Source organism: Coffea eugenioides, unplaced genomic scaffold (assembly GCF_003713205.1).
Source record: "Coffea eugenioides isolate CCC68of unplaced genomic scaffold, Ceug_1.0 ScVebR1_102;HRSCAF=470, whole genome shotgun sequence".
NCBI lineage: Eukaryota > Viridiplantae > Streptophyta > Magnoliopsida > Gentianales > Rubiaceae > Coffea > Coffea eugenioides.
Genome location: NW_020861400.1, coordinates 22,324 through 32,796, shown reverse-complemented (window position 1 = coordinate 32,796; position 10,473 = coordinate 22,324). Strand labels below are relative to the sequence as shown.

The following is a 10,473-nucleotide window of genomic DNA, read 5'->3' as shown; positions in this document are numbered from 1 at the left end:
ATATATGAAATAAATGATTCCATAACACATTTTAACAATTAAAATGGGATTTAATTCAGAAGATTGCCAAAAGTTCAAAACTTCAAGTTTTAAGAAAAAAAATTTTTTTTTTTCTAAACCATTCTTGCAATCGTTTTCTATCATCACCGGCAACTACCACTGGACACCACCACTTCAGTCACCACCGCTGAGGTCTCCACTGACCATCAACGGCAGCAACTCCCAGCGGCAGCCACCAGGGAGTTCACTGGAAACAACCAGTCGGCTGCAACATCAAGCTGCAAAGTTTTCCCGTGCCTGATTGTTGCTGCTCCTCGTTGTCGCGCCTGTTTGCTGGATAGCGGAGCTACCACCGCAACAGCCACCACCACTGGAGTCTCCACTGACCACCAGTGGCAGCGGCTCCTGGTAGCAGCCACCGCAGGTCATGGGCAGCAACCGTGAGGAGGCTGCTGCGCCCTTGCTGATGCCTGCAGCAAATTTGCTGCGTTTTTGTCCCAGAGAGCTCATAGCTCTTCTACCCAGCAACTACTACCAGGCGTACAACCTCCCACTGCCACCAAGGAAAACCACCATGGCCTCACATGGCAGCAGCAGCTGGCGGCAGCCCTTGCAGCCGCAACATCGCAGCAACCGCAGGTTTGCAAACGCAAACTTGCTATGTCGGTTTTTTTTTTTTTCTTTTGGTCCAATGATCATCCTGCAACTTTTGCAGATGATCAACTATGACCATGGGTGACCCAAATCCACGAAAGAAGGGGAAAAAGGAAAAAAACCAGGTGCTTGTGAAAACCTGCGACTGCGGCCGCGGCTTTCAAAAGCTTTCAAAAACCAGGTTTTCAAAAGCTTTCATGAAAACCCTTTTTTTTTTTCTTGAAAAACAAAAGTTGATTTTCCCATAATTTCGCATATTCAATTAAATCCAATTAGCAATATTAATCCATGAATCCAAAATTGCCTAAAATCATACGTAAAATTCTTAGGGATGGCTCTGATACCACTGATGGGTTTTAGGGATACTACGCAGCGAAAAAATAAAAAAATTTTCCCTAAAACCATCCAGGAATCACCCTAGATTTTACGTATGATGTACTAGAAGTAGGGTTTTAGGATTACCTTAATCCAAGCGGCGTCTCCCTGCAGCGTTGTTTGAGGATGGTCAGCCCTTAAGCAGTCCAGTCATCCTGCCTCTACTGATATCCACGCTAGAACAACTCTGGACCGTCTCACGAACTATGTATTGAAGAGAAAAAATGTGCTAGCCTTCTTACTCTCTTCGAACCTATATTTTTTTTTCTCTCTATCGTATGTGACGCTCACACTCTGTATCTGCATATCAGCTAACCCCTAAAAACCATTGGAGAAAGAGAGAGATATATGATAAGCTAGAATGATGAGTCTTCTTGTCTGATTCAAAATCAAAATCATAAGACTTCTCATCACACCAGACTCTATCTATCATTATCTGATAGATAAGAGATAACCATTTACTCTTATCTGCTCAAAAAGGCCTGGGATTAATTTTCCTTTAAAATTAAACCCCGATAATTTACATAGTTTTAATCCAGGATTAAATCTCTATTGCGTGTGACCCAATAGGTCCCGAATGTATTGGTAATAATTATGGTTTAATAATTAGATAAATAAACAACTTTATTTTATCATAACTTATAATAAATAATTAATCCATAATTATAAATCACGAGCGGTGTCTAGCAACACATCGCGATTGCCCAATTATTCGGAATTAGTCAAGGGAATTTGACCTAACCTTTCCGTGAAAAATTACCGTGTAATTATTATCCTTTCACCAAAGATATCCAATTAGTCAGGAATAAGGAATAAGTGCCAATTCCCTGATGACTAATTAAATTTTCTAGTTCCCGAAATTTACCCTTAATTAGGTTAAATTGAAGACATTCTTCAATTTACCTAATAGTCGACTTTAGGGTTAATTTCTCACTAGTGGCCAACCGGATATCAACTCCTTCTATCAGAGTGGTAAATCCTATCTCAATCACCCATTTTCTTTACATGCTTCACACTACATCCAACTTCTACACTTTAAGGCACTCACGAAGAGTAACAAGTAATTAGAGTCAAAATGTAGCGATTCACACTCAAGATATTATGGTGATCTCAAGTCGTAGGATCACTTACACAATTTTTCACTAGAGATACACCATTGGCACTAGATAGATATCCTAACGGGATCTCTAAATGGATCAATCCAATGCATTTGTACTTTCCAAATCATCTACACATTAGCCTAGGTATCATCATACCATAGTTGATGAGAACAACCACTAATTACATTAATTAGAGGCTAACTGTGTACTAGTTTTACCGTACTAAAGATGTCCTATTTCATTAGTACTATAACTAGGGAATTTTAAGAATATTACTATAAAAGCGATTGATATCTCATAGTCATCAACTCTTGTGACTACCATCACATTAGTAAACATTCTAAGGACTTTATCAGTTATATCTAATATTTAACAGATAAATAAGAAGTTATTAAAATACAAAACATATAATTTAGGAATGTATAAAATAAAACCAAATACATTGTTTTAGGGCATACATTCCAACAATAACTTGATTATAAATATGGATTTTTCGAGAGTAATGATAATGTTAAGTTTACGAATGAAACACCATACCTTTAATGGTACAATCCACCTTACTTGCACAAATGTTAAGGTAGAAAAGCCCACCTTCTCCATCTCTCCTTGCTGCATGATTTCCTCTTCCTTTCTCTCTCCCATGTTTCCTTTTTCGTTTTCTAGAGAAAGGACCAAACAGGGAGACTTAGTTCTAAGTTGTATTTATAGGTGTAGATGGAAAGATCTAGTTCTTGTTTCTATTGATGTGGGATCATGAGAGTATACTTGCAGCTTAAGATATCGAGAAGCTATTCTTTTTTCTTCCTCCCTTTTCTTCCTAAACTTTGGCCTTTTGTCCTTTTTTTTTGTCGCAGAATTGGCTATGGCCTGAGGTCGGTTGTTTTCCCCTTTTTTTTGCCAAATCATTAAACCTAAATAATTTAAATAAAATCTTGGGTCTAATAATTATAATGAAAGAAAGGCTAACAAAATTTTGGGTCATAATACAAACATATTCTTGATGATTATTTCCTTATGTCTATACTAAATACTTTAGCAGCTTTAGGCACAAAATATTCATTTTCATCAATTTTTGTAGGCATAAAAACTCAATTTTTCAAATAAACTCCATATACGAAAACCATATGATCACCCAATTTACATTTTAATACAATTCCTATCACACGATGGATCTTCTATTCCACTCTTTGTTTCACTTTTATTATATTGTTATTTCTTCTCCATAACTATCATATTTTAATTATTTTATTTTCTTAAGATCCAATAGCTATTAAATGAGTAGTACACAAAATTTAAAAAAGTCAAAAAATTAAAATACACAAAAAATGAGATTTTTGATAAATTTTTTACTATACATTTTTATTTTCTATTATATATTGAGGTTTTGAGACCTTTGTATTTATGTTTTACTATGTTAATAGTTATTGCATCTTAAGGAAACAAAAAAGAATTAAATTATGATGTTTATGAAGGAGAAATATGAATATAATAAAAAGCGGGACAGAGAACGGAATAGAAAATAGGACAGAAGATCCCTTGCATTCCAATAGGATTAATAAGTAGTAATAAAGATTAGTGGTTTGTTTGAGAAACTTTGTTGTAGATCTTGCTCACGGTGACTAAACTTATAATGATTAAGAATATCTAATCTAGCACCGGTTCTCCCAAATAGGCCAACTTAGAGTAAGATGAATAATTTAATGCCTAAATGACTGATTTTTCTATTTCAAAACAATTTCAAAACCAAACTAAAATTAGCTTTCCTAGTATCAAATTAATATCAAAGTTATGTACATGAAAGCAATATCAAAATCAAAAGAAATAAAAGTATGAGGATAGATGCATCCACTACAAAAGTCTTCCCTTTATGATTTTGACATCAAATCACTTCCACTGGATTGAGTCTCATTTTCATAGTGGTGAAACTCCAACCAGTAGTTTTGCCCCTTTTCGTGCATTAGGAAAAGGACTTAAATTATAATCAGGGTTAATTTCAATAAACCCTCTTAAAAATGCTTCTTTCTCATACTATTCCCTTGAATGCTTAATTGAATCAATCCACTCCTGTATTCCTATAATTTAATAATCATGTATAATTTAATTAGACAGCCTAACTTTGGGCTCAATTTGGCATGTGCAAAGCATATAGTTTTGTGAATTGGTATTATTGCCCCCAAGTTCTTAATTATGAAATTATTGAATTACTTTTTCTTGATGCAAATTTTTCCAAAACATTATAGAAATTCCTTGTATCACTAAAAATTCTAATTTTGTGCAGTTTTTGATTACTTATAATTTTATTTTATTTTACTACACATTATCTTATGGATACTATTTTCGGTATCTTTGTTATAGTTATAAAATAGTTGAAAAAAATGGCATTCGTAAGTACATTGTGTTGTATGTGATAATGAGGATAGCCTTACCCATTGTTTCCTTGGATGTTGGTTGGCTAGGCAGGTGTGGGAGAAGATAGAACAGACATTGGGATTACATATAGCGCTATCCGATGACATTATGCTCCAACTACAAAACTGGTGGTCGCATTGCTCGAGAGGGACACTACAAACTCAGCTGACTCAGATAATCCCATTATTCACTTATTGGGAGCTATGGAAAGCTAGGAATACAGCCATCTATGAGGGAGGTGTATTGGCGGCTAGCCAGTTTTATCACCGAGTGATTGAATTGCTCCATGGCATTTCCTTGGCTCATCCTTTTACCTCGGACTGCAGCAACGGAATGGAGCTTCATCGGATGGTTTGGTTATACATCTCCAAGCGTTCCAAGCCCACAAGATGCCTACCTATGGCTTGGTCACTACCCACAGAGCCATTCGTAAAACTGAATGTCGATGGTGCCTCACTAGGGAATCCAGGAAGCTCGGGTGGAGGTGGAATTGTTCGAAGCTCCAGTGGCCAAGTCATAGCTGCTTTTTCTTCACACTATGAGTACCAAACCAACATGAAAGTTGCAGCTAAGGCGCTATTCGAAGGTCTGAAGCTATGCTTAGCTTTGGGATGCATTCATGTGGAGGTTGAAATGGACTCTCTGGTCTTGTTAAACATTGTGAAAGGCTTGCATAGCTGGCCATGGAGAATTGATGCAAAGGTTATGAGGATTCGACATTTGCTAACATAGGCTGTTTGCACCCTAACACACTGCTACAAGGAGGTTAACACAGCAGCGGATGACTTTGCAATACTGGCTGCACAGTCACAGCAATCGAGTGCCTTTGACGCGTACTCACTTCCATCAAGAACTAAAGGGATTTCGCGGCTAGACTCAGAGCAATTCCCGTACCTTAGGCACGTTAGGAAGCAACTCCCACGTTGAGTCTTTGGGTTTTTTTAGCTCTCTTTTCTATTGTAATGTGGCTTTTGCGATTCAAGGGCAAAGCAAACACCCACTTCACTATTGGAAAGAACAATAACGAAGCTGTAAGGGAGTAAGTACTCCTTATTTATTTTCCTTCATAGGCTGCATGTCAGCTTTCTCCAAATGCTTTGTAACTCATATCCTTTTTGCTATCAATAAAATAAAAGGGGTAGCGTCCCTCCCCCGTATACGAGGTTTGCCAAAAAAAAAAAAAGTACATTGTGTTGTATATTTCATAAGTTCAAAAGTTATTACAATAAGTCTAATATTCCTAGTACATCTTGACTTATTTTATTAGTTCAAAAGTTGTTCAAAACTTTTTTTTGTGAAATTTTTATGGTATGGGGAAGGTGTGTTGGTTAGTTCACAAAACCATGTGCATTGTACACGCCAAATTCAGGTCAAAATGAGGGCTCTACCCAACCTAATTGTATCTCATTTACAAGTTTATAATAGCACAAGTGTTGAATTGATATAATTAGACATTCAAAAGAGGCCCAAACAACACTCTTCAATTATTGTGAGGGTTTATTGTCATAAAACCTTAAAATTATTCCCTACATTAGAGAAGAAATTCTACCAAGCAATCCTAGTTCAAGGATAAATATCAACTAGATTGGCTCACAACTTGTGTAGAATTGACTATAACTTATTTAGCTCTTATGACATCTTATGGAATTCATATGGATTTGCTTTTCAACCAAAATACTCTCTGGAAGGTCTGTCTAGTGTCTTCAGACACTATCGTTAAGGACAAACAATATTCAATTTTGTGCAAAATTAGAGTCTTCTATAAAATACAAATAACATTTTAGTTTGAGTTAGGTAAGGCTCGGGTTTGGAAGCAGTTTTGGAAGCAGAAGGCTCGGGTTAGGTGGCTTCAGGAGGGAGATCGAAATACAAGGTTCTTTCATTCTGTCGTCAAAAATAGAAGGGTACGTTCGATCATTCACAGGATTAGAAATGGGCAAGGGGAGTGGGTGGAGTCGGATGATGGGATTGGAGTAGAGGCGATACGGTATTTCGAGGGGTTGTTTACGGATCAGCGTCCAGCATCTTCTTCTGAGTTGCTTCAGCATATCCCAACAATTTTGACTGATGAGGAGAATGATTTGTTGGAGCAGTTTCCCTCTGCGGTGGAGATTCGAAATGCGGTTTTTGCGATGGATGGGGAGAGTGCACCGGGGCCGGATGGATATACGGGTAAGTTCTTTACGGTTGCTTGGTCAGTTGTCGGTGCGGATGTTGTTAGCGCAGTGTGTAGTTTTTTCTGTGGGGCGGAGTTGCCTCGGGCTATTACAGCGACCTCCATTGCACTCATTCCTAAGGTTGGGCACCCACAGGATTTTTCTCAGTTTCGCCCGATTAGCTTGTGTAACTTTGTTAACAAGTTGATTTCGCGAATTTTGGCGGATCGCTTGGCCCGAATCCTTCCAAGGATTATTTCCCCACAGCAGAGTGGTTTTGTTCGGGGGCGGCTTATATCGGATAATTTCTTGCTGGCTCAAGAGTTGCTCTCTAATATAGGGAGGACCTCCAGAAATGCCGATGTAGCTCTGAAATTAGATATGTCAAAGGCTTATGACCGTGTTTCCTGGTTTTTTTTGACAATGGTTTTGAGGAGATTTGGTTTTAGGGAGCAATGGATTGATAGGATTTGGAGATTGGTCTCGAATGTTTGGTTTTCGGTCCTAATCAACGGGGCCAGTGTGGGTTTCTTTAAGTCTACGCGAGGGCTTCGTCAAGGGGACCGTTATCCCCAGGTTTGTTTATTATTGGCGCTGAGGTGCTGTCCCGCTCTTTGAACCAGTTAGTGGAGCATCGGGAGTTCAAGTGCTTTTCAGTTCCGCGGGGCTGTCCTATGATCACGCATCTCAGTTATGCAGATGACGTCCTGGTTTTTTCAGGTGCTTCATCCGCTTCGCTGAGATGTGTTATGCAGATTATTGGAAAATATGAAGCAGTTTCGGGGCAGGAGATTAATGTTCAAAAGAGTGGGTTCATGGTGCATGCTAAACTGCCTAGTCAGTGTGTGGCAAGGATTCGACGGGTAACTGGATTTGGTCTGAAGTCGTTTCCCGTGCGTTACTTGGGGTGTCCGCTTTTTGTGGGGCGCCGGAAGTGTCTATACTTCATGGAGCTGGTACAGTCAGTTATTTCTAAAGTTTCTTCATGGCGGTCCAGATTTCTATCCAATGGGGGTCGGATTGTACTCATCAAACACGTGCTTTCAGCAATCCCAACTCATTTATTGGCAGCCTCATGCCCTCCAAAGGGAGTTCTAGCTTTAGTTGAACGGGCTATGGCAAATTTTCTCTGGGGGGAGCGGGAAGGTGGCCTCCGACATCATTGGATTAAGTGGGCAGACCTGTGTGCCGACCCGTCACAGGGCGGGGTTGGTGTTCGATCGCTTCTGGATGTTCATACAGCATTCTCATTCAAATTGTGGTGGCGTTTCCGTACGGGAGAGTGTTTATGGGCGACATTTATGAGAGCCAAGTATTGTCGGCAGAGTCATCCGTGCATGGTAGCGGCGGGTCAGGGCAGTTCATATATGTGGAGGCGTTTGCTTCAGATTCGTGAGGTGGCGGAGCAAAATCTTTGGTGGGAGATGCTGTCGGGACAGTGTAATTTCTGGTTCGACAATTGGATGGGTTCTGGTCCTCTGTGTCAACGGTTACAAAATGTTTCTGATCACTTAGTTAGGGATTTCGTATTGAATGGAAGGTGGAATCAACAGTTGCTACGGCTTTGGGTTCCTGATGACATAGTATCAGAGATAATTACTAAAGTTGCCCCAGTGGGATCCGCGGATGATCGTGCGGTGTGGGCCTTGACAGAGTCAGGAGATTTCTCCATTGCTTCCACATACGTGCTGCTTGGTAGTCAGACCCCCTCATCTTTCATGTTTGATAGGGTTTGGCACCCTGTAATTCCAATCAAGATATCATTCTTCATGGTAAGATTGCTGCGGGATCGTTTACCGTTGGCATCGTCCCTAGGAAGGTTGCAAGTCTATGGCCCTTCCAAGTGTTTTTGCTGCTTGGCCTCGCAATCTGAGTCGTTGGATCATGTCTTTGCGGAAGGTGAGTTAGCTCTTTTTCTGTGGACCTTTTTTGGGAATAGCGCTGGAGTGAGTTATAGAGGTATGGGGGTGCGGTCGCGTTTGGCGGCTTGGTGGTGCCAACCGGTTCGGCACTCTCGTCTGGAATCATTACATTCGGTTTTGCCTTGCATTATTTGTTGGCATATTTGGTTGGCACGGAATCTTGCAAATTTTGAAGGGCAGCTCCTGCGTCGACAGACCATTTGTGACCGTATCTTGGCAGATGTCGTAGGGCTATTTTCCAAGAAGTTTGCAGGTGAGTTTTTTGGGGTTGGCTCCTGGTCGACGGTCCTCTCCATCTTCTCTGGGTGGAGGCCTCGGTATTCCCATAGAGTGGTTTGTTGGGAATTTCCAGTCCAGGGAGCCTTCAAGTTAAATGCGGATGGGTGCTCGCTTGGCAACCCGGGCGTTAGTGGCGGGGGTGGTGTGCTTAGGGACTCGTCTGGTGCTTTGTTGTTTGGCTTTTCTGTTCCGTTTGGGGAACTTACATGTCTGCAAGCGGAGATAAAGGCTTTGGTGTTTGGGGTGCAACAATGCCGTCTTCGGGGTTTCTCGCGGATTCGGGTGGAGGTGGATTCTCTTGTGTTAGTCAACCTCCTGGTAAGACAATTCAGGTGTCCGTGGTCAGTTCGGTCGGATCTGGAATCGTTACGGGCTGTCCAAGGGTTGGAGTGGACGGTGGGGCATTGTTATCGGGAAATGAATCAAGTGGCGGATGCCTTAGCCAAGGTTGGGGCACATTCTGAGGGTATTATTTTGTATACGACACAGTCTGAGTTGCCAAGGGTGGCAAGGGGGGCCTTAGGTTTAGATAGGTCGCAGATTCCTGCGATTCGTACTCGAGCTATTTCTCACTGAAGCCTGTATATTTTGATTTTCTTGATTCTAATAAAATCGTAGTATAAAAAAAAAAAAAGGTAAGGAAAGAGCCAATTTAAAAATGATTGATCAAAAAACAAATGAGTAACAAATGTAGAGACAAAAGATGATTAAAAAAGGAATATGATGATCAACCAATGGCCAAATCATTCTAAAAAAGATGTAGACAAATTTAATCTAGATAGATTTGGCCACTAGAATTCTAGGAGCAGTTTTAGAGAATGAATCAACTAATATCTATTTCAAGAAAGGCTTTTTTTTAAAATTTTAGGGGACCTTTCATATTTTACGTAAAGTGCTATTCTATGAGTTTTTTTTTATAGTAGAGACAATCCGGAGGGGGGCATAGACCTTACCTCCCAGGAGCACAATGCAATACTTAAGTTACGTGAATAGAAAGGAGGGGTACAACTCCCAAACAAATAGTTGCCCTAGCATTTCTAAGGGAAGGAAGACCAATTCTGTCCAGCCTAAACGCCCCTCGGGCTTTAGTAGGGAGATTCGAAAACTGATGATAGGTTCTATCACCACCTTCGTCGCAACCAATATTAGATAAGCAATACGCCACTTGATTACCTTCTCGGAAGCAATGAGAAATGCAGATGAAATGGGACGAAAGCTGAAGGAGGGCCCAAACTTCTGTATCAATACTCCACAGGCATCGAATTGCTTGCTTCAATATTTGGACTAGTACCAAAGAGTCCACTTCAACTTGCACTCTCACATATGTGAAATACACAAATTAATCCCAAAGAGAAGGGCCCTCGCCTCAGCTTGGATGCTAGTACTACTCCCAAAAAATATGGAGAAAGCGAGCATGAGCTTCCCCTCACCATCGCGCAAGAGTCCACCACCCCCTGCCCTCCCAAGGTTGCCTCTTGAACGGCCATCCGTGTTGAGTTTAAAACATCCCATAGTTGGCCTCAACCACTTCACCAACCTAAACGAGACCTGCTTACAAACAGAGACGAGAGAAGCATA

At 40.5% G+C, this 10,473-nt stretch overlaps 1 protein-coding gene across 1 annotated transcript; it reads left to right on the top strand.

Annotated features, from left to right (window-relative positions):
* The first annotated feature begins 427 nt into the window (after positions 1 to 427).
* On the top strand, positions 428 to 9,471 carry LOC113754771. Its single transcript, XM_027299033.1, has 4 exons — positions 428 to 639; positions 4,586 to 5,240; positions 6,323 to 7,270; positions 7,318 to 9,471. The coding sequence occupies exons 1-4, from the start codon at positions 428 to 430 to the stop codon at positions 9,469 to 9,471; spliced, it is 3,969 nt and encodes a 1,322-aa protein (XP_027154834.1).
* The last annotated feature ends 1,002 nt before the right edge of the window (positions 9,472 to 10,473 follow it).